This window comes from Gobio gobio (genome assembly GCF_949357685.1).
Source record: "Gobio gobio genome assembly, chromosome: 21".
In the NCBI taxonomy this organism is placed as follows: domain Eukaryota; kingdom Metazoa; phylum Chordata; class Actinopteri; order Cypriniformes; family Gobionidae; genus Gobio; species Gobio gobio.
The window spans coordinates 31,420,283-31,445,955 of record NC_137117.1 but is presented as its reverse complement, the minus strand read 5'-3'; the positions used below and the strand labels follow the sequence as shown (position 1 = coordinate 31,445,955).

The following is a 25,673-nucleotide window of genomic DNA, read 5'->3' as shown; positions in this document are numbered from 1 at the left end:
CCTCACGCTTACCCCCCTTCTGCTTAATCTCACGCCGCGTTTGGTGCCTCCGCTGTGGGCCAGATGCAGTACTGGGGGTCGGGGATGTTGGAGGCCGAGCTTCGGCGTGTGTGAAGTTTATCTCTAAAGATGTGACTCTGCTGATGTTAAACAGAAAAGACTGTATGCACATTGTAGAACAGATAGACGCGACAAGGACGTACAAAAACACTGACTCACAAGATCGAAAACACTGTTCTGTCGGGAGAGAGAGAAGCCGCTGCGTGTCCACAAATAATAAATAATAAGCTACACATAAGAAATCAATGATCACAGATCAGAAGGAACTGAAGAAAGACTTCTGTTTTCATTTGTACATCCAAACACTGAGAAACTGCCAGTGTTCACTCGTTCACAAATAACGTTAATGATCTCTCGCGCTTGCATGGGCGTGCCAGATTCTCTGGGTGGAGGAAAGGGAGGTAACCGTTCCTGCTTGGACGTCAAACCAGGAGACTTCAGGATTGGCTCGTCTGGCCTGTCATTTTCTCAATGGCAGAGAAAGACAGCCAGAACTCGGTTTTACACCGATCAACATTTCTATCCACTTGGGGACAATATTCAGGCTAGGGGAACTCATATTAATGTTGAAATACCTCATAAAATGAAAATTTCATGCCATGGGACCTTTAAGGCCTTTTCACACCAAGAAAGCTAACCATAAAGATAACTATATTAGCATTCACACCAGTGGACAATATGGCTCTGTTTATTCTAATGTTTTCCTGTTTTTAGAACTATATCTTTATAGTTATCGTCCTTGGTGTGAGCAGGCCTTTATGCTCTTTCTCTTTTTAGGTCCAATCATTTGAAGCATAGTTGTTTAAAAATGACACAGTGAAGTGAAACTGTTCAACAAACTAAATGCTACTTCATAATAGTGCAGTTATAGAAAAACAATAATCAGTATGCGACATGAATATCATCCCATCAGAATCATAAATAAACAGCACTGCCATAGTATAGGAGACTGCACACTTCAGAGCCCTCACTTCAAGTGCTCTTCTCTCCACAGTGAGTGCGGAATACAGATGCTCACTTTCAAATGGAATTCGCTGACACAATGTTAAGGTCAAAGGTCTGAGTCAGACTGACAGGCAAGGCCATGAGATCAGAAAAAGAAACAAAGAAAAGGCCAGCGAAAAAAGATAAGAAGAACAAGGAAAAAACCTTTCTGCGTGGTAGTTGGTAACCAAACCCATGACCCAGAATTAATCAGAACATCTCTGAGTCTGTTCAATCCTGCAGCGTGTCCCTCTGAGCTCTCCGTCCGACTGCTATACACCTCATCCTCTCTCTCTCTCTCTCTTTCTCTCTCTCTCTCTCTCTCTCTCTCTCTCTCTCTCTCTCTCTCTCTGCTGACTACCCTTTTTCCTCTAATTTTTTTGTCCCCAGAGTACAGTTCTCTCTCCCAGTGGCGTGTGGTGGCCTTCTGAAGAAGCAAAAAAGTCCTCTCTGTGTTTTTAAAACGTAGTACTTTTTTTTTTTTTTTACTTTACTTTAATGATATATACATTATTCAATGTCATATTTCTCTATGTATAATAAGAATATACAACTATGTAAATAAATATTTATACATGTTCAAAAGTCTGGGATCTGCAAGATGTTTTTGTTTTAAGGCCAATTCATTAATAAACTTTATTTTCGTTTTATAGTTCATTTGATGCTGTTTCTATGGTGTTAAATGGTAACTTCAGTGATTTAGCATTAGGCTTTGTATCAGTATAAACCCGGTAGTATATTAAAATTATGGTACTTTCCCCCCTCATATCCCCCTGAGATGAGAGAATTATGAATTTTATTTCTGGAAAAATTCCTTCGATGACGCAAATATCGTCATTTTGCGTCATCGAAGGATTTTTTGGCCAGAGGCAAAGACTACAGCCACTAGATGGAGCTGTTCCGCATGTTATCAACCCGCCCATAGGGGAGAGATCTCACGCACGGACAATCATAATAACGGAGCGCGGTGCAGAGTAAAGTGAGTGTTTCAACTTTTCAATTAATTCCTGTGATAGTTTAGCTTCCATATGCGATCTGAAAACGTGCCAGACTGGCGCTTAACGTTACCTCAGCTCTTCGTGATGAAGGAAATCTGACACTGCTGAGGAAATCTGACACTGCTGCGTCTGTGCCGTGACTTTCGTTCGGCTCACTCACACTTTATTGAAAAGACACGTTCAGTTTTTAATTGTAGTGTTTATTCTCTAACTGAACGAAATGATTGTATTACTAGGAAGATCAAAACGACGGTGTACGTGGCCTCGTAGGGCAGCGAAGCAAGTGCATTCTGGGAGTTGTTGTCTTTCATCCACATGAGACAAAAATACATTTTCTGTCTTTTCTCAGTCTAGAAGGCACTAAATAAAAAAATTATTTGACATTTCTACTGCATAAATGACCCAGTTTAAATACAAAGCTTAATGCTAAATCACTGAAGTTACCCTTTAAATGTCGAGAAGGCATTATTGTATCCAGTGGCGGATTGAGCAAATTGGGGGCCCAAAGCGAAGGTATGTATGGGGCCCCCCATCCGATCTTTAAAAGAGAACGAAAAAAAATTTACTTACTGAATGGTGAATAGGCAGGTAAAGCTAATCTACGGGGAAGTAAAGTTTGGAGAGGAGAAAAAAAAACCTTCCCCTTTAACCCTGCATACACTTCTTTACTCCAAAATTAAGATGGAAAGCAGAGAACACATAAATTCTACAAACAAACCTATACATGATAGGGTGTGTGTGTGTGGTTGTGTGTGTGAGGGAGAAAGGGCTGAAGTTGCAATTGGCATTGCATAAACAGACCCATATACAGGGTACAGGGTATGACAGAAAGTGTGTGTGTGTGTGTCTGAGTGATGTTCTCTTCATTGTCTTAGCGTTATCCTCACCTAGCGCCACTTCACAGCTAGCTGCTGCTGCTGTAGCGGCATGTTGTTCAACGCTTTGGACGTTGTTGTTCCTGTCTGTATCCCCAACAACAGTAGCTGTAAAAAAGTTTGTCATCTTTGTCAGCATTGCCAAATACTTATCGGCGTCTTTTCGCTTTTTTCTTTATTTGACCCGCTTGGATAACTTCGTTTAATTTTCGCGTTTAGACTCGTCTGGCTTCGTCTCTGTTTGTGTAACGTTACTTTCTAGTGTGTTTATTTTTCGTACCGTGCACAGTTACAGACTAGTCCATTTCATTGTGAAAGTGGGGGGTGTATGTGTGTATGGACAGATAACCATGAACAGGACATTTTAACTACTACTTCAACGTTTCAACGTATTTCTTAAGAATATGAATAAAAGTTACCATGCTTTTGAAGCGTTCATGATGATAAGGGGATTTTTCTTTCCTTTTTTCTTTTTCTTTTTTGAGGTTGGTTGGGGGCCCCCCCTACAACGACCACTGTTAGGGGGCCCCAAGCAGCCGCCTACCTATGCCTCTATGTTAAGACTACCACTGATTGTAACGCGAGAGTGCATCCATGCAACGAATCTCTCCACTTGTACACTCTAAAAAAATGGTGCTATATGGCACTAAAAGTGGTTCTTGGCTCGTAATCGGGGAACCCCTTTAAGTGCTGTATAGCACCAATATACTGGTGCTTCAGTGCTTCTTCGGTGGTTCTTCAGCGGTTCTTTAGCTGAGGTGCTATTTAGCACCGCTACCATACAAGCCTACAGAACATGTTAAGATATGGTGCTATATAGCACCAAAAGTGGTTCCCCTATGATTACGACCAAGAACCACTTTTACTGCCATATAACACCAATCTTTTTTAGAATGTATGCAATCACAATGGGACGCGTAATTTCAAAAATGGCTCTGCTCTCGCTCAGAGTGTGTGGGCTCAAACTTTGTCTAGTGTGCCCTCGCGAATATCTCCTTGCAATTTCTTTAGAATTGTCTTCTGATTTGTCCAGAAACCTGCCATTTTCACAACAAGGATAATTTACTAAGCACACCAAGTCCCTACACGCAGTCTTTGCAAGGGACTTGCCTCATCGTCATGGCAACGGTTCGTGTCCAGGTCAGATTACGTTAGAGTTTGTTGTCCTTTGTTGGAAAATCATATAACACAGAGCACAGACATTCCACGACCCAAGAAACGCCGATTGACCATTTACAGACGCCGACAGGGGTAACACATTGATCCAACACACTCAGACAGTCTCTAATGCTCACCAAGGCGGCATTTATTTGATAATATGATGATTTGCTGCTCAAGAAACGTTTCTTCATTCTTGATTCATGTTTAAAATAGTTGCTCTGCTTCATTTTCTTAAGGAAACCGTGATCCATTTTTTCAGGATTCTTTGGTGAATAGAAAGTTAAAATGAATAGCTTTTATTGTAAATAGATGTTTTTATAACATAATACATGTCTTTACTGTCGCTTTTGATCAATTTAATGCATTTATTATTATTTACCATTTTTATTATTAAACTGTTGATTATTTTCATATTTTTATATCATACCTATTGCTGTTTTTCCCCCCATGCTTGTATCTGAGGTAACAGAGTCATTTCATATGCCATCGCACAGAGTGGAGCGTGTTAAACGTTTTGTGTAATTCATCACAAGCAAACCTGTTCTCAGGAGTGGCCATATGAATAAGTCATGACGATCACGGCACAATCACACAAGTGTTCTGTCTTCTCTCTCTCTTCCTCAACACTTCTCATTAAGTATGCCCAACTAAAATCATCTCATCTGCCCTCCTGGGAAACCTGTTATGTGTGTGTGTGTTCTCTCACCCTGTAGGGGCAGTATGCCTTTACTGTGGATCATGATGCTGAGCTGTAGCACAAGCTGAGGTGCGCTCTTCAGGAAAGCCTCCAGCAACCGCAGCATGTTGATGTCAGCACTCTCGAACATCAGACGCCAGTAGAAATGACGCTGACCCGGGTCACTATGCCAACGGCTTTGCACTCCCAGGTACAAGGTGTGGACGTACCTGGAAACACACAGAGGGGAAATGTCAAATGGTTATTTAGGTTCAGTAATTAAAGGTCAAATTATGTTACATTTGTGTCTTGCTCTCTATAGCCACCCTTAATAAGGATTATAAATATAGATTAACAGTTGGACTACTGCAGGTAAGGGTCAGAAATTAACCAGGGTTTCAAAATGGCAATTATTCAGATGTATTGAATAATTATTAAAATGTTGAGCTCTAGGCCTATTTATTGAAGCATTTAGTACAGTGTTCTGCTGTGGTGGCATCCCACCAATGCACCATAATGGTTTACTGTGCAAACAAAAATGTCCTTAAAAGATATGTATTGATATTAACAAGAACTGCATTGGCCCAGCAATATGCCAACTTATGACAAGACAAATTAACAATTTTGAAAATGCATAAACAACAGCAGACGTTTGATTGACCAGCCAAACACATGGAACAAACACTGGGCCAAATATTGTGTTTGTATTAGCCACATGACCAAGTGACAGATACATTTACCACAGAGTTTGATTGGATGCAATGCTTTTCTCATCCTCCTTTCTCATCTGGGTTTTTGTTGTTGTTTTTTCTGTCTGTCTGTTGTTTGTGAGAAAACGCTTCCCAGCCAAACACAGAATTTCCAGGTTTCCGTGTTTTCACTGTTATATGCCAGGGGGCACTATTACGCATCTTCTGAATGAGTACAGAATCTCCTGATCAAAACACAGGCGAAGAAAAAAAACAAGCGATCGTGTGTAAGCAGATGCATATGTAAAATAACATGATCATCAACATTAAACATCATATAAATCAAAACTGCCTAATGTTACTGAATGAAATGTCAGCCAAGGGCAAGCTATAGGACTCTGCAAGCATTAGGGGTGTTGATGGACTCGATCTACACCATCTGTGGTTGATTATCGCTCTGAATCCGATCTGGATGTAGTCTTTGACAAAAACGGGATTTTCTCAGCTTTTTGTTCAATATGTGCAACACAGGACAAAGATGTCGTCGCCTGAGACAGCAGAGAGTAGCTAGCGCTCTGTAGGGCAGTTTGTCCATCTAGGGCTACAGTAGAAACATGGCGGCAGAAAATGGCGACTTCACTGTAAGGGGACCCGCGGTGTGTGTAGATAGAAATGGCTCATTCTAAGGTAATAAAAACATAATGGTTCAGTAGGTCATTATACGCCACTGAAAACATAGTTATGTAGGTCATATTGTTATATCTGTCAATAGATCCTCATAAATACTACACACTACATCTTTAACAATACACAAGTATATGTTTTTTCCTTGCTGTCAGTTTGTTATATTATACAGCTCATTGTGTAATCTAGCATAGTGTTGGGCTGGTTTTAAAGTCCATTCTAGCAGAGCACTTCTTTTTTTTAGATTTAGAATTCCAATTAATTCATTGAAATGAAGTATTTGGATGATTGGACAACATGCTGTGTCTTGTGGTTCCAAAAACATGCCTTAAGGTAAAAAATGCAGCTGAAAATCAATTCCAGTCGAGAATAACTTCTGACACCGCTGTTAGAAAATTATCATGGCTTTAATTAAGTTAACATTCTTATTTGCATATTCATGACCTTAATAACATTGATTGGATAAGAACAGGATGCAACCTGTTTGAATATTTGCCTGTGCATATGCGGAAACATTGACACATAAATCTGCTATGACTGCTTACATCTCTTGAAATATACCACAAAAAAGAATACGGTCTCTGTATCATTTCAGTTAATGCGTTTGACATTTTTAGCGTCTTGCCCTCAGACACTGAAACTAAACACAGTGTGTGACAGTTCCTGTGACTTGCGACAAAGTGCATGAATATTTAATGAGGTAGGCATTAAATGTCGTTGTATTTGAAGTGTGGCTTTTTGAGAGGTTTTCTCTGTCTTTGACCAGTCTATATAAAAAAAGCCTGTAAAAATACATAAAATATCAAACTTCAGTGGGGGAAATTCTGGTGTAAACCTAGTTGAATGGCAAGTAGTTGAGACAGGTCTACCTAAACTATCTGAAAATAAGCTTTGGCTGAGCTGAGTGAACTGACTGTCAAAGTGCCCATCACAATATGACACCAGGAAAGTGGCACTGATGGCTTTTCACCTGTCAGCAGCTTTTGGCAGGAGAAGAAAAAGACACAACCTGATACCATACACACATACACGGTCATAAGCGGTGAACACAAGCTCAAGCCAGCTTTTTCTCAGAAAGGATGCACTGAAAGTGTCAATCGACAAAGATGACTGAATGACTGATTCTTTATCTTTTTCAATTTTCAGATTCATGTCTGAAATTCTATTCAAACTCTTTCTCCTTTTTTCACTGCCAAATCGAATTATTTACTTCAATATTCAATTAGATTCTCAATTTTCAATTACTTCAACTGAATTGTATAATGTTGAAGGCTCAGGGAAGGAGGTGGAACATTCGACGTAATTTGAATCACCAAATAAACCAAAGACAAAGCGAAAGTAAAGCGGCAGCCCCTCATGGACGACTGCTGCATAAACTAAAACAAAACAACAACATAAAGTCCAGGCCTGGTCCTCTCTCATTCTTCACTGTCGTCAATCCTCCTTTTATCTTTCTGGAGTTCCTCCATGGGATTCGAGACCGGTGTGCCGTACAGGTGACACTCATTAACACTCACGCCACCGTCCTCGCTCTGTTCCCATGGCTCTCGGCCTCACCCTGCTTGTCACATAAATAATCATCAAAAGTGATTGATAAATCACACGCGAGAGGTCGTGAACTAAACTGCCTTGTGGACTCGCATCACAGAGCTAGACCAAGGCGAACATTTATAATTAAAAAGTATGTACATTTTTTATTTTTCAGAAAATGACTGATCGTTTCGTTTAAGAAAACTCTTATTCATCGGCTGGGTCGTGTGGAGTCTTTTGAAGCGGCAATGGTTAAATAAAGCTAAAATGGTTAAATAATGATGTGATTTGAAACAGGTGATGTCAACAGGTGATTGTAATTATGATTTGGTACAAAAGCAGCATCCAAGAAAGGTCTAATCCTTTAGGAGCAAAGATGGGCAGAGGATCGCCAGTTTGCCAACAAATACGTGAGAAAATTATTGAAATGTTTAAAAACAATGTTCCTCAAAGAAAGATAGGAAGAGATTTGGATATTTCACATTCAACAGTGCATAACATAATTAAAAGATTCAAGGAATCTGGAGGAATTTCAGTGCGTAAAGGACAAGGGCGCAAACCTAAGCTGAACAACCGTGATCTCCGATCCCTCAGGCGGCACTGCATCAAGAATTGTCATTCATCTATAAGCGATATCACCACATGGGCTCAGGACTACTTTGGCAAACCTTTGTCAAGTACCACAATACGTAGTTACATCCACAAATGCCAGTTAAGACTGTACTGTGCCAAAAGGAAGCCCTTTGTTAACAGTGTCCAGAAGCGCCGTCAACTTCTCTGGGCTCGGAGACATCTGGGATGGACCATCACACAGTGGAAACGTGTACTGTGGTCAGATGAATCAGTATTTCAGGTATTTTTTGGGAGGAATGGATGCCGTGTGCTCCGGACCAAAGAAGAAAAGGATCATCCAGACTGTTACCAGCAACAAGTCCAAAAGCCAGGGTCTGTCATGGTATGGGGTTGTGTCAGTGCCCTTGGCAAAGGTAACTTGCACTTCTGTGAAGGCACCATTAATGCTGAAAAGTACATAGAGATTTTGGAGCATAATATGCTGCCTTCAAGAAGACATCTTTTCCAGGGACGTCATGCATATTTCAACAAGACAATGCAAAACCACATTCTGCACACATTATAAAGTCCTGGCTGCGGAGGAAGAGGGTACGGGTACTTGACTGGCCTGCCTGCAGTCCCGACCTGTCTCCAATAGAGAATGTGTGGCGCATTTTGAAGCGCAAAATGCGACAACGAAGACCCCGTACTGTTGCCCACCTTAAGACTTGTTTGCAGGAAGAATGGGACAAAATTACACCTGAAACACTTCATCACTTGGTGTCTTCAGTCCCTAAACATCTTTTAAGTGTTGTGAAAAGGAATGGCAACATTACAAAGTGGCAAATGCTTTACTGTCACAACTTTTTTTGAAATGTGTTGCAGGTCTGAATGACAGGAAAGGATGCATATTTACAAATGACATGAAGTTGACCAGATAAAACATGAAATATTTTTTGTTCATATTGTCTGCAATGAAATACAAGTCAAAGTAAATTTAGAAATCACTTCTTTTTTTTTTTTTGGCGTTTTCGATACTGTCCCAACTTTTTCTGATTTGGGGTTGTAGATAAAATAAATTGATTGCGACCATTTTTTTTTTTGTAAATTCAATGAATCATTTTTTTCAGTGTAACTGGTAACGTGGTGTGTTAGTTGGGACAGATTTGCATGCAGGTATGATGTTCATTCTATTCATCAGGAGCAGTTTCCATGTTTCATTAACAGTTCATGTTAGTATTGTGTGTTCACAATGGTAACTGAAAAAGAGTTGTGGTTTAATCGCCATTGGAAAATGTGGGTCCCATGGCCAAACCAGTTGAGAACCACTGTGAAATTCAATTGGTACAGTTAAACAATTCAACATTGATTTAATCAAAGAACTCCAACAATTAGTTGAAGGGTTTTCAAATTAATTTGATTCAAATAAATGATGTATTATGAAAATGTGTAGAACTTATTCAATTAAAGAATTCTCAGATTCAATTCAATCCTATTTTTTCTCCTTCTACCTCTCTCTCTCTCTCTCTCTCTCTCTCTCTCTCTCTCTCTCTCTCTCTCTCTCTCTCTCTCTCTCTCTCTCTCTCTCTCTCTCTCTCTCTCTCTCTCTCTCTCTCTCTCTCTCTCTCTCTCACACACACACACACACACACACACACACACATCCCGGCTCTAACCAGCTTCAGGCCACCTGCATTATCTAAAGGCTGCAGAAGAATACTTTATCCCGAGCGCTACACTTTCGGCCTGCAACGGGAGGGATTTTTTCATGCTTAACTCTTATAGGCTGCAAAGGCCAAAGATTGTATTTCATGCTCCTCTCTGATAGGCTAAAGGTTTTATGGGAACATAGCCTGCATGGCACAATGGGAGATTTTGAGATGATCCATTGCCAAGTGCTCCATGTGAAGTGAATGTGAACATTTTTGTATCTGTAGAGAGAGGAAAAAAAGAGAATGACAGAGCCGAAAGCAAAGACATGCCAAATATCAAATAAAATCATAAAAACAATATGCTACAATTTGTGCTGTCTGTGTGTGTGGTGTCTCAGACAGACATTTAGCCAGTATGTGCGCTTCAGCACATCCATTATCAAAAGGATGAATTCATCTTGAGGTCTCCCATGCTCTGGAGTGGTTTTGAGTCACGAAACCTGAGCAGAATTTTTCTACATCTCTATCTACGTCTATATTTTAGGGAATCACATGTCATTGAACTGTTGCAGTGAGGCTGATATAAAAGGACAGGTAGCCGTGAAACACATTGCAGATGAACCTGAGAACCAGAGAGAAGAGACTAAAGCAGCCAAGCTTTACAGTATGAAGGACTTTAATTACATTGCACATTGATTCTGGCATAATGAACCCTGATTACTTTATACACAGGACCTGATGGAGAGCAGAGAGTTCCATCTAAGGAACTATACAGAGAGACAGAAAGAGGGAGAGAGAGAAAGAGAAACCGAGCATGTATGCATGTGGCTAATTTATCCTCTGCAGTAATTAGCACCCCTGTCCCCATTGAGACCGCCTGGGAGCATTCTTGTCTAACATGCTTACAGTCAACACTGTTTAACGCAGTCCGAATTTCAGCAGTAAACTGCATTATTATCGTTGTCTATTAGCAGATGTGCCATCTGCTGTGTAAATGAAGGAATGCGTGAAGAACGTCCAAATTCAATTTAATCTTCACTTCTCAAAATCGCACTATGGCGTTATGTTGTTTGATTTATGTGCAAAATAATTCTTCATTTCAACTGAAGATTGTTTAATTGAATCAACATTTTGTATTTAATTTGAACATCTCAAATTCAGTGCCATTAAAGAATTCTAAAATTCCCTTCCATTTCGGCTCATTTCCTGCACTCTGGTTCAAATGATTCATTGAAAAGATTACGCTCAAAAAAATTTTTTTTTTATTAATCAGACATATTTTTATGGTTGTGACACTGCACCTTTAAAGTTGTGATGAAACAGAAGTAACAACTTATCTTTTCTTCTGTATTGTGATGTACTGTACATTGAGTTGAACAGATTATTGGAAAAGGAAAAAAAAAGTATGGCAGGGACTTGGTTCTATTCATTGGTTGTTGATTGGATTGAATGAATGCAATCTTGCTGATTGTAAGGGGTAAATGATTGGAGAAGTCCTGCATATTTCACATGAGAGAAGTCTGTTGTTTTCACAGGAAGGTCAAATTATGACCTATACTGCCCCTTTTTACAAGATGTAAAATAAGTCTTTGATGTCCTCAGAGTGTGTGTGTGTTGTGTGTGTGTGTGTGTGTGTGTGTGTGTGTGTGTGTGTGTGTGTGAAGTTTTAGCTCTAAATACCCCACAGATAATTTTTTATAGCATGTTAAAATGGTCACGCGCCGTTTTTGTGTGTGTCCCTTTAAATGCAAATGAGCTGCTGCTCCCGGCCCCCTCTCAAGAAGAGGGCAGAGCTTCAAGAGCTTGAGTTAACAGCTCCGATTACCTCACGCAGACAGCGGTGAAAATGTCAAAAACTGATTCGGACAATGATGGAGAGACTCACGAAGTGACAACACGTAGAATGCAACAGGATGTTTCTGAATGGTTAGTTGATGAATTGATGTAGCTGATATGGAGTTAATATCTTCAAGTCATTGATTAGCATATTCGGTCATGATAATCTATAAATCGCTCATGTGGGAACTGTTGTAAGATGCCTTCAGAGCCAGAGAATATATGATGCATGAAGATAGAACAGGTATAGTTCAGTTTAATTACGGTTATAACTTATGTTGTCTTGCTTTTATGACATGCTATTGCATTTGTGTTACGTGCTGTATTGCAATAAATGTTAAAAGACGGATGCGACAGCTTGAGCAGACGCACAAATGTGCTACAACAACTCTTCCTCTTCTCTAAAGCAGCTCAACATGGCCTCATCCCTTTCTTGTGTGTTCCCCAGTTAGTGATGTCACTAACCCTTGAATAAGCTCATTGTAGTCCCTACCAGTCATTGGTTGTAGTCCTTAAAAAGTGATTTCTTTAAAAGAAAATATCTCCCTTTGCTTTGAACTTAAAGCGTCGTAACTTTGCAAATGTTGTTTATGCTGAAACAGCAACATTACACACTAACTAAAGTTAAAAAAGATAAATCATAATCAACCACCCCTTTTAGACATTAAATCAAATTTCTTTTTTAACTTATCGTTCACAATTAGATAAATAACATGCATTAAAAAATAGACTTTAAACACTGTACAAGAAACTCATTCCGTAACTCGTAATACCAATACACATTACTCACAGCATTGTAAATTTGAATTAGGGGCTCTAGAAACCGAGTGCTGCTCTCCTTCCCTCCTAATCCCTTCTTTATCCCATCTTTTTCCTTTCATCCTCCAGTTCTCCCGCTCCAGGTCTGTGTGGAGTACTCAGAGGCAGTACTGAACGCGATGTATCTGTGCTATGTTCTCACTTGCTCTCATAGTGTGCCACTGGTCCTGTCTGGAACCACAACATCAATATTCTACAAGTCAAACTTCTATAAACTGAAAATTCGGTGAGTGCTGAAACTATGTCTACTAATACATAACCCAATGTCTCGATAAGATTCGACTTTTGAATGACTAATACATTGATTGCGCAGTTTCAAATGTACTGTAAAGGCAATACAATACAAGCAAACACACACACACACACAGACATGTCTGGTTTACTATCTTTGTGGGGACCCTCCATAGACGTAATGGTTTTTATACTGTACAAACTGTATATTCTGTCCCCTTACACTAACCCTACCCCTAAACATACCCATCTCACAAAACTAAAAACTCACTCTGAATGCTTTATAAGCTTGTTTCCTCATGGGGACCTCAATTTAGAACCCACGGTGACACGAGTCCTTGTGCATTCCGGTTGAAGACTTGAAGACACACACAACGTGTTTCTATTTTTTATGGAGATAGGCATAATGGTTTTTATAATGGTTATATACTGTACAAACTCTATATTCTATCCCCATACACTAACCCTACCCATCACAGAAAACTTTATGCAGTTTAGAATGTTCAAAACATGGGGACAACAAAAAAAAAGTCCTCATAAGGTCAAAATGTACTGGTATTACAATCCTTGTGGGAACTATCCATTAGGTCCCCATAACGTATAGGGAATACCAGGTACACACACAAAAACACACACAACACACACACACACTACTTCAGAGTCTTCAATAGATCAATATGTTTTGCTGTAAAATGTCCAAGGCGTCATGTTGAAAATGAAAGGTGCTACAAATTTGCACCTTAAAATAATTTATTTTCTATACCTCTTATGTTTACACACGCACACGCGCACACACACGGCAATGTCAGAGAAAGAATTGACACTCTGCTGTAGAAACAGCTGACCTGCAGTTTCAGTCAGCCTCATTAAAGTGTACTACCCTCGGACCTCAATTTCACCTTAAGCACAAAGTATACTTTGGTTTTAGGATATGAACAACAACAAAAAACTATACTTGAGATGCAACAACAATGGTGTGAGGGGGTTAAGAGATATATGCAATGCCACTTTAAATGAATAAAAATACATTTTTACTGGCTGACTTCTGGAGAGAAATAGCTCATTCATGTCTCAAATCAACTTGTTCTTCATTAACACTAGCAAAGGTTTTCATCCAAAAAACACACTTTGTCAATCATAAAACACAGACCCCCCCAAAAAACCACTAACATCAGGTAGCATTATACATATTCCTTTTTTCACTTTTTTTTTCAAAATTATACTCTCTGTCGTCATTGAATGCTGTTTGTCCCAAAGCAATGACAAATGATCCACAGTTTAGCCCAAATAGACTGCTGTTGTGCTCAATGTGTGAAGAGTTTTGAAAAAAAGTGACCTAAGTATTGAGAAATGTGTCCTAGCGATTGTAAAAGAAAATGGCTATACAACATCAAAGCTGCAATAAGTACCGCCGAGAAGGGTCTAGGAATAGATAACATTTCTCATTTCTTCGCTTATTTCACACTGTGGCGATGCTCACTGGCACACCTTCAAGTGCTCTTCATCTATCTATATCAATATTGCATCTGCTGTGGCTTGTTTCCAGGAGTCTAGAGGCCCCTGACAGTCAGAGACCCCGGGGCACTAGCCCCATTGGCTCAGTTCTTAATCCATCCTTGTTTAAGATTGTATGACCTGTTTTTTCCAGTTGGATTGAGAGCTGGTGTGGGTGTTTAAGATGGCAAGGAGGTAAACACTTGTGCCAAACTGTGAACGTGTGGAATAAAAAAACACAAGCACATCGATCGCCTCTCAGATACACAGAGATACCAAAGTGCATGCTCTAAAATGTGTGCATATGTGCAAAGTTTGTTGAAAAAAATTAATAATTGCAATATATTATTAGATTAGATTAGATTAGATTAGATTAGATTCAACTTTATTGTCATTACACAAGTACAAGTACAAGGCAACGAAATGCAGTTATATATAAATACCACCATTCAAAAGTTTGGGATTACAATTTTTTTTATGTTTTTGAAAAAAATATTTTACAGAATGTTCACAAAGGCTGCATTTATTGAAGAAAAAAATACAGTATAAAATCCTATCTTTAAAATCTCACCATCATTACTCCAGTTTTCAGTGTAACATATTGCTCAAGAAACATTTATTATTATCAATGTTGAAAACAGTTGTGCTGATTAATATTTTTTAGGGAAACCCATTTTTCCCCCAGGGTTCTTTAATGAATAGAAAGTTATTTATTTGATTTATAAATATTTTGTCTTTTTCGATCCATTTTACTGAGTTAAAGGGACATGGTGATGAAAAATATAGCCTATGAGACAGGAGGAAAAATTATACTTCATTGCTTTTGTGTTATCTTGCAAATGTTTCGCATTGCTCCGAGAAACTTTACGTTCAATTGCAAAATGTTGCAAAATGTAAAAGGTTCTATGCAAGCAAATGCACCCCCCCCCCTCCAGTCCCATACCATATGTTTTCCATCGCCATGTCCCTTAGGGGCTCTGTACAATTTAATGTGTACTTGCTGAATAAAATAATTAATTTCTTTAAAAATTAATGTATGAATTGAAAATAATTGAATGTATTTTATCAATAATTTCTAGTCTGAAAAAAACTAACCGACAAACAAACATTAAACATCACAAATTTACAGTTATACTAGAATTATATTTTTATCATGGTTGGTCTAAGAGGGTTCAGCACATGCTTCGGCTTACTTTAACATCATGATCTGCGCAAGTAAATGAGTCAATTTAGAGTGAGTCAAGGCCGGAAAAATCGAATGCTATTCTACTTTTACTCAATATGAGCCACATGCTATTTCAAAGACAGGATGGCAAGTTCCCCGCAACTCCATTAGCATTGCAAAGCAACAAACAGCGTGACTAACATCTCCTGTCTATCAGCCTGTCCCCACCTTAGTCCTCCACCATCCCAGCAACCCCTGGGGTAGAGCTGCTGTAATTAGCGTGATTAATGCTCATATTGAGTGTGAATGAGGCCTGGGAGGTTTTTCAAGCCAGAACACACACATGCACACAAGTATATGCACACTAATACCCAAATGGAGTCTGTCATACCCAGGTAGAGTCTTTTTCTGACTGACAGAGTTCCTCTGAAAACAAGTATCCAGGACAGAGAGGGAACTCATTAACTCCAATACAGCTAATTACACTAAATGAGGCTTAGAGCCCACGAAATACGGAAGCAGGGAAGATGCAGCTGGCATGCAGGGTTCTAGGTGAAGAGCCTCTCTCTCTTTCTCACTCGCACTCACATTCACACATCCGCACATACATACATAAAACAGCTGCCGCCACATTAAAGCCTGACTGAAAGGACTTGACAAGATATTCAATGATATTATGGCTGCTTTGAATAAGGAATCAGCCAATTCTACCACCAAACGTCGCATTGAACTTCAATGAAAGCAATCTGTTCTGGTTTGAATAGGAAAATATTTTGCTCAACATGTTTATCCATAGCAAGAAGCAAATACAGTCCTTCTCACAAGTAAATGAAGCTCTCTTTAAACACACCTGAGCTTCATACTCGTCTGCTATGCTTCTTGTTTGTAATACAATCTCTGAATTTTTTTTTTATGAAGACAGACAGATAACGATAACAGAAAAGTTTCTGCAATTTTACACTAAAACAAATGTCCACAGATATCTTCAATTAGAGGTTTTGTCAGATTTTTCAGTTATGAGTACATATTTGTCCCCAAAATAAGTAGACACACACATGTTGGGAAAGTGGGTCTTTCCATAGACATGATTTTTACAGTGCACAAACTATATTCAAGCCCCTTAACGCTAAACCTACCCATCACAGAACATTTTCTGCAGTTTTTACATTTTCAAAAAAATGTGCAGTCATGTTGGAACAGTTTAGTCTAGTTTATTTTCTTATAGAGCACATTTCTACTGATCATTTACAATTTAAAAAAAATATTAATATGGCCTTGAAGTCGATCCGAAATCTGATAGGTAACCATTGAAGGGATGATAAAATCAGGGATTCTGTCCCTCTTTCTTATACTAGTCAACAATCTATAGCAGCGGCATTTTGAACCAGCTGTAATCGATTCACCAATGACTGAGAGAGTCCTAAATACACAACATTAAAATAGTCCAGTCTGGATGATAAAAAAGCTCTAAATCTCTAGATGAGAGCATAGGTTTCATTTTAGCTATTTATCTTAAGTAGTAGAAACTAGTTTTCACCACAGCACTAACTTGTTTAGCAAAATTCAGCTTTGCTCTCATTTAAGTGAAGGAAATTCTTAGCCATCCAGCCTTTTACCTCATCCAGACACTTAGCAATTTTGTAATAGGACATATCAAGTAGATGTAGTGGAACTTACAATTGTGTGTCATCGGCATAGCAGTGGTATGTGGAAGAGGAAGGGGACATCCCCAAACTGTTTCCACAAAGTTGGGAGCATGAAATTGTCCAAAATGTCTTGGTATACTGAAGCATTAAGAGTTCCTTTCACTGGAACTAAGGGGCCAAGTCCAACCCCTGAAAAACAACCACATACCATAATCCCCCCCTCCACCAAACTTTACACTTGGCACAATGCAGTCAGACAAGTACCGTTCTCCTGGCACCCGCCAAACCCAGACTCATCCATCAGATTGTCAGACATGGAAGTGTGATTCGTCACTCCAGAGAACACGTCTCCACTGAGTCCAGTGGCTGCATGCTTTACACCACTGCATCCGACACTTTGCATTGCACTTGGTGATGTAAGGCTTGGATGCAGCTGCTCTGCCATGGAAACCCATTCCATGAAGCTCTCTACGCACTCTATGCACTGTTCTCCACTGCTCTAGAGTCTGAGAGACTCTTTGGACTTATTGCACAGGTGGCCACCTATCACGGTACCACACTTGAATTCACAGAGATCCTGAGAGCGACCCATTCTTTCACAAATGTTTGTAGACGCAGTCTGCATGCCTAGGTGCTTGATTTTATGCACCCATGGCCATGGAAGTGATTGGATCAGCTGAATTCAATGATTTGGAGGGGTGTCCCAATACTGTTGTCAATTGATTCTTATAACACCATTGTGATGTATGTATTGTGACATTCCCTTCAGTTCTCATTAATGTAACACTAAAAAAAGCTATGCTTTTAAATGGTAGAATTTATACATTGTCATATTTGAAATATTTATTTAATATTTATGCTTATTTTAATAAAAAATATTGTATCCAGACACCCTGATTCTCATTACTGTACTGACACATGGCCCATGTATGCTTTTATCTCATAAGCAATTTTGACCTGTTTGAACTCTTTTGTAATTCGAAGTGGAAAGTTCTCTGTAAGGATGCTTTATACTGCTGCAATAACTTTTATTGGAAGACATAAAGTCCTTAGAGCGAGGAAAAAAGAAAGAAAACGAGTAGTTAGAAAATTGTGCTGCATGTGGTTTAACTAAATTAGGGTAATTATCCCATTTGGAGGGAGAGAGTCCAGTTTAAGCCATGGATTATACACTAAACCCAGGTAAGAGACTGTCTGAGTGACTCTACTTAAACCGTAAATTTAACCCACTAAGCAATTACAGTACAAAGACATCATCAATATTTAGTGTGTGTACTTAGCTATAGTTTAGGAACAAAACAGCCCCAGAAGTGAGCTGAATCAGAGAAAACCTCCCTTTGGTGACATACAGAGACATCCTGACTTGGAAAACCAATTCATAAATAATGTCAATATCATTGTAACAAATGCGCAACTGTTTTTTCCTTAATGTGATGTCAGTGAATGCACACATTCACTGTGAAAATGTAGTGTACAAACATGCTTTCAGCGCTGCATCATTTTGAAATGATTTGAGTAAGAAGCTGATGAGGTGATGACATTGATAGAATACATTAATACATTGCACATTGAATACATTAATACATAAACCTGAGTGCAGTAAATCCCTCTCTGCCCGCAGGCAGATGAAAAAGTGTCCAGCCCTAGTCTATACAAGCACACACCTGCACAGCTCCATGAATAACATTACGCTCTTACTCCAAAACCACAGGCTTCTTCCTTCAATTTCTCTCTGAATAAATATTCTATCATTTATTTCCTGACAAGTAATTGTCACGTAAAGTGTTGATCAAAGCTCACGAAGATGATGAAGAACAGGAAACCGGATCTTTAATAACAAAGCTCAGGAAACTATCACAGCATATATAGGTATATATAGAACACGTGTTAACATTGACGAAGACAGACGAACACTGAGGGAGAACTGAAGACTTAAGTACACATGCTGCGTCCCAATTTGCCTGCTTATACTACGACCTAAAAGTATGTACTCTTTTTGTGAAGAAAAAGTACATACTTTTGAGTGTGTAGCAGAAGAGTATGCAAGCTTTGGGACATACTACTTCGTCATCTTTAACAGACTCTGTTGCTTGGTTACGTGCATCCCGTCACTGCCCTGTCAATCATCGTCACAGTTCAAATCCTCCACAATCAATTTCATTTCCTACCGTATCGGAGAGAAATGTAACAGCACGTTGATCTCCCATTTGTGTGTCTTTTAATGCAGAGACTCCTCTCATGTGTTTGCATTGCAGTTTAAATATAATGATACATTTAAAAGTTAATGTCTAAATGTATCATCACAAAAGTTCACAATGCTGCTGCAGGTGAAATATAATGTGGATAATATCGAATAAATATATTTTTGTCAGGTTAAATACTGATAATTGCTCACTCAAACCCCTTTATCTATAGCCTGGCTCCGCCCTCCTACGTACTTCCGTTCAATTTTAATTTTCCTTCAGTGCTACGTCTGGGACTGCTGTATATGCTTAGGTTTTCTCCCGAACATTTTTTTACCGAACAGAGGGAGTGGCTGAGAGCGATGACGTTGATGTTGTGCGCTAGTTTGAGTTGTAGTTCAGTAATGGCGGTGGTGAAAGATGCGAGTGTGTGGCACTGGTACCGCTGACGAATGTCCAGAAGTTAAAGCCGGAGTGTGGCGAAGTGGACAAGCGAGCGAGATTGGTGTGCGTGATTGAGAATGAGACACACTGGTCTCGAGTCCTCTCATGAGGGAGCACGGAGGCATATAAAGACAAGCGACACCGGTGAAGGACAAGAGAGGACCAGGCCTGGATTTTAAGTTGTGTTTTGTTTATGTTTTGTTATGTATGTGCGCGGCAGCCGTCCGAGAGGGGCTGCCGCGTTTACTTTCATTTTGTGTTCATTATTTGATTAAAAGGTTCCCGCCTCCTTCTTCCCTGAACAAACGAACTCCGTTACACGGAGCAAGAATAATCACTGCTGAGTTTTGTTGGTGGCCATGATGTTGTGGTCCAGGAAAAGTGAAGTGGTGAAGTGAGTTGGCTGAAGCCGTCCGTCTCCCACCACCCGCGAAAAAAACCCAGGCTGAATTACCGACTGCTTTTGACAAACACCAAGGTCGTGTGGTAATGTAATTGCTCTCCGAATCCACATCTCTGAGTTTTCAAGATTATATCACTTCAAAATTCACTGTTTATATATACTTTTTAGACCCCTGCAGAGCACCTTGCGGTTGTGCTTCGCTGTAATTTGAATACATTTCTAGACTTGTATTTCTTTAAATGCTGGCAAGTGTTTACAAGAGCAATATATTTCATCACCGCTCAAAAAATAAAAGCAGAAAAATACGTAAACATTTGAATTGGGCTGTTATTTACGGCAGCATTTATTCTTATCAAACCAAGCATATGACATTTTATTTACAGCATATACAACCATGTTATGATTGCACGAGATATGCACCACGAGATCAGCACATTCCGATCACAAAACTCTCCTCTCCACCGTGAATAAATCACAATCCGAATGCACATGGTTTTATCACTGACACCGAGGTGGAGAATCAAAGGCGAACGGCGTGTGACATACGCCACGACCAAACGTTAGCGATTGGTTATGGCAGATCCAGAGTGACTCTTGGCAGATCCAATAGTTTTAAACTTCAACAGAGTTCCCACCTTCAAGGAAGTAAACGCTTGTCAATGGAGAGTGGCCAAACTCTATGTACAAATGAAATGTACGAGAAACTGGCAAGACCAGGCTACTTTATCTAACCCTCTCTACTTAACCGTCAGACTCGCATAACTGTCATGTTTGTAGTTTTTTTTTAACACTTTTTATCCACGTTTGTAGTTCTAATCGAATCCTCGTCCATCTCGCAATGGGTTGTGGGCAATATCAACTGTTAGAGTGCACTTCGAATTCTGACCGGATATAGTAGACCATTTGGGAATCTTTGGAATACTCTTTTCAACATACTACGATTTGGGACATACTAATTATTTTTTCGAATAATATTTAGTACGGATAGTATGCGAATTGGGATGCAGCGACAGAGTAAATGAGGTAATTAACAAGGCACAGGTGAAAGACATGACTAATTAGACAGACTGGGGAAAACTAGGTCACAGGAACTTTAACCAAAAACACAATGAAAACAACAGACAGTGCAACATGTAACATGTTATTACATGCATACATTCATCTCTAACAGTATAGTGACATTTCTCTGTTATAGCCACCCTTACACCGTGTCCTAACTACACGCGATGCGATAAGATTCTAGCAACAAGCAACTTGTCTGTCTTTTAGTATGACTATGTTACAAAGCTGGGAGCACTAAATGATATTCAAAGTCACATTACACGCATTTAACGTTAAATAAAGCACATAAACACTACCTGAGATTATTGTTTCCAAATTTTGTGTTGTTATTATAGTCACGACGCCGCAGAAATTTCTAAAATAGAATCATCAAGTTCAAGTATTTTACTTTATGTGGTAACTATACTGATACCAATCTATTAGGGCTGCACGATTAATTGGAAATCGAACCGCAACCGACAGGGTTATGGGCGGCCAAGGCTCATTGATGCATGTGGTGAGTGAAGGCTGGCTCGTGTGGTCCGATCAAACAGACAAGCTACTGTAGCTCAAATTGCTCAAGAAGTTAATGCTGGTTCTGATAGAAAGGAGTCAGAATACACAGTGCATCACAGTTTGTTGTGTATGAGGCTGCATAGCCACAGACCGGTCAGGGTGCCCATGCTAAGCACTGTTGCAGACCATATACGCCCTTTCATGGCAACAGTATTCCCTGGTGGCTGTGGCCTCTTTCAGCAGGATAATCCGTCCTGCCACAAAGCAAAAATGTTTCAGGAATGGTTTGAGGAGCACAACAACGAATTTGAGGTGTTGACTTGACCTCCAAATTCCCCAGATCTCAATTCAATCGAGCATCTGTGGGATGTGCTGAACAAACAAGTCTGATCCATGGACGCAACTTACAGGACTTAAAGGATCTTCTGCTACCACAGCACACCTTCAGGGGTCTAGTGGAGTCCATGCCTCGATGGGTCAGGGCTGTTTTGGCAGCAAAAGGGGGAGCAACACAGTATTAGGAAGGTGGACATAATGTTATGCCTGATCGGTTTGTGTGTATATATATATATGTACTAATATATTTCTATATATCTGTGTGTATATATATCTGTACTAAAAATCTCAACCCAATAGAGCATCTTTGGGATGTGGTGGAACGGGAGCTTCGTGCCCTGGATGTGCATCCCACAAATCTCCATCAACTGCAAGATGCTATCCTATCAATATGGGCCAACATTTCTAAAGAATGCTTTCAGCACCTTGTTGAATCAATGCCACGTAGAATTAAGGCAGTTCTGAATGCGAAATGGGGTCAAACACAGTATTAGTATGGTGTTCCTAATATTCCTTTAGGTGAGTGTATATTGAAATCCTCCAACATTTTGCTTTAAAAATCTTCTTTTTAGACTTCTAATTCGTGACCAATGTTTTGTTTTGCCCTATCCTCTGCGCTTCCATGTTCGCCAATACGTCATGCGTCAGGTCAGGGGTTACTCTTTCGCCGTAAATCAATGTGTACGGCTGTCTGTCGGAAACTAGTTATTTTAGTATTTATAGTTTTAAATATGGATATTTTTCTTACACAAACGCATCGCTTCGCTTCAGAAGGCCTTTATTAACCCCCGGCGTCGTGTGGAATATGATGGATGGATGCACTTTTTTGGGCTTCAAAATCTCGACCCTCATTCACTGCCATTATAAAGCTTGGAAGAGCTAGGACATTTTTTAATATAACTCCAATTGTATTTGTCTGAAAGAAGAAAGTATTATACACCTAGGATGGCTTGAGGGTGAGTAATTTTTATTTTTGGGTGAAATATCTCTTTAATACTTAGGAGTAGTGGTTTTTTCAAACTTCTATGAGAAGTATATGGTTAAAAAGACATGATAAAAAGCAAAAATGCATTGAAATATTCCTACTTAAACATTTATTTGCTTTCGCATGCATTTTAAGTATGTAGCAGCACAGCACAACACTCTATCTCAGGTAAACACATTTTCGGGAATGTTTATTGAATGTTTATTGATGTGATGTGCACACACACACACACGCACATCAACTCTCTCACTTTCTCTTGCTGTGTGACTGTCTCTTTCTGTCTTGTCCAGCACTGGTCAGCAGTAGTCAGCACTGTCAAAAATGCAGAGCGATAAAGACTGAGACTTCTTTTTACAAGAAGTCCAGTATCTGATTGACAGCTGTCCTGTGCCATGAGGCACGACACTTTTATGAAGTTCTGCGCTCCAGAGACAGATAAGCCTCTGCAATACCAGTGCTATTTTTGAAGAACGGAGCTAAAAGGGAAAATATAAACTATACATTTTCCATTTTCTCCAACAAAGAAAAAGCAACAGCGAAAAATAGAAGTACATTTGGTAAGAAGTTTTTTTTTTTTTTTTCGGATATGAATGAAGTGGAAAAATAGCAAATTCACAGTGTTATTATAAATCCTATACAGTATCTAATGCCCTTTATTTCCTGCTGAATAAATTGTGGATGGAACTGGTGAATATGTGTACTAGCGCATAAGTGAGTTTTGGATTGTTTGGTTGTCCTTCTCATTCTCTCTATTCTGCCAAGACGGCAAAGACGTAAAACTCAGAACAACAAAGAGCTGGAGAGCGATAGAGACAGAGAAAAAGACACTACAGAGACAAATCATGTCAAACTATGTAAAGCTGAAATGACTCAATCTTCAAAATGATCTTCATTTTTCTGTTGTCTTCTTCAGTTGTCACTTTCTTGGATGTTCGAGAGAACGGAACAAAGACCAACTTTGTGAAACAATCCCACTCAAGCCCACAATCTGTCCATCTCTGCCTTCTCTCATGCTGCTCGGCTGCCAATCAAAAACACTGATCATTATCGCCATGGAGACAGAAGGCTTGGTGACGTCATCAAAAAAAGCGTTCAGAACAGCAGGTTATCAGAAAGTCACTCACTGGCGTAAAAAGAGTTTACTTCACTGAAAGTTAACTTAACACTCCATAGAGTCAAGGTCAAGTGACGGTCTGGTTTTAAAATGGTATGATTCTTTTTTTCTTATTAGTTTATCTAGTTCTCTCCCAGACAGAGCAAATCTTTCCAATTAGAGAGGCCAGTGGTCTGGAACAAAGAGACGCACAAAATGTCTTTACGGGATTAGCTACAGTGTTTTTCTCCCACCCTGGCTCTTCCCTCATTAAAATGCACTGGAAATATAGAATGGCGCACATCAATGACTCACACACATACACACATTCTTGAATATGTGGTTTACGGGGACTCCCCGTAAGCGTAATGGTTTTTATACTGTACAAATTGTATATTGTATTCCCCTACTATAAGGTGATGATACATGGGGCAACTTTTTGAGCAATGTTGCTGGTTTGGGGTCGGTTTGGCGGTTTTCAAACATCTGCATTTTATAGTCTAATATGTTAATAAGTGTGCATGTACTCCATAAAATCTCCACAACTGTTTTTAGCGTGCTAACTTATAGCTGTGTATTCAAGTGATCGCTATGCCAAAGTGGCATACATATACAGTAAGTTATCTACAGTAAAGAGTGGGAGAGTAACCCAACTCTCAAAAATGTGGATTACACCTGTGGGAGATGATGACTAGGCTCTTTATATATAGGCCTATAGTGAATCCATCGTGTGAACTCTGATCAGAACATCTGCAACTTTTAAACCGTCTAGACTGCACTCTACTCATCCGCGACAGCTGTTGAAAGAGGTTTGAATAAACGATTAATCTGTTTTTTTATGTTCTACATATGAAACATGTACTTCACAAAAGATGTAGTTCTGTCTGAAGTTAAAGCGCAACACAAAGCTAAGCACATTATTGTTGTTGTTGTTAGATAATCGTACAGTCTGTATCAATGAATGACACATTTTGGCTGTGATGTGTGCATTAACGTGTGTGAAATTCCATATTGGGCACTTTTTGCAATTGGCTTATTCTTACTGTTGACATCTGAAAATGATGCATGTGTTTTTCCGAGGGTTAAAGTCATTGGTTAATTTCTTAATTGCTGATTGGACCGTTTCCACCTGGGCATTTTAGTCATATTTGCTAATTTTCTTTAATGTATTTGCTGTTTTGATCTGTTATTCTGAAGAAGAAAAAAATTGTCATCATACAATGGTGCTTATTACAGTTTTTTACAATCGCTATGACAATTCTTTCAATACTTTTAACAATTTTCCTAAACTCTTAACGCAGTTAGCACAACATCTGTCTGTGTAGGCTATACAATTAACACATTTATTGTTGCTTTTACACAAAATGCATACAGTTAACACAAATTTAAAATGCTTTAACTTCTTTTACACACAAGCTCAACCAAGACCAAAACACTGGATTTTTACTGCCAAATTTACCAATGCTTTAACACTGTATGTCAGAACAGATAACACCATGTTCTAAACATAACCTTATAGGCTAAAGTAAAAGTGAACAGCTGTTTATATTGTGAATTGAAACACAAATGTATCCCCTGTATTTTATTCCATTGTTACTGAGAAACAGCTGATTGAAGTTA

At 39.3% G+C, this 25,673-nt stretch overlaps 2 protein-coding genes across 2 annotated transcripts in view; one reads left to right on the top strand and one right to left on the bottom strand.

Moving 5' to 3' along the window:
* Positions 1-25,673, top strand: part of tcea2 (transcription elongation factor A (SII), 2) — a 774,534-nt gene that overhangs the window by 566,934 nt on the left and 181,927 nt on the right. The gene's annotated exons all lie outside the window — the stretch shown is intronic.
* xkr7b (XK, Kell blood group complex subunit-related family, member 7b) overlaps positions 1-25,673 on the bottom strand; it is a gene marked incomplete at its 3' end in the record, with an annotated part of 91,491 nt that overhangs the window by 9,621 nt on the left and 56,197 nt on the right. The window contains exon 2 of the mRNA XM_079803607.1: positions 4,785-4,984. Within this exon, the coding sequence (XP_079659733.1) occupies positions 4,785-4,984 (200 nt within the window). The remainder of the gene's footprint in view (positions 1-4,784; positions 4,985-25,673) is intronic.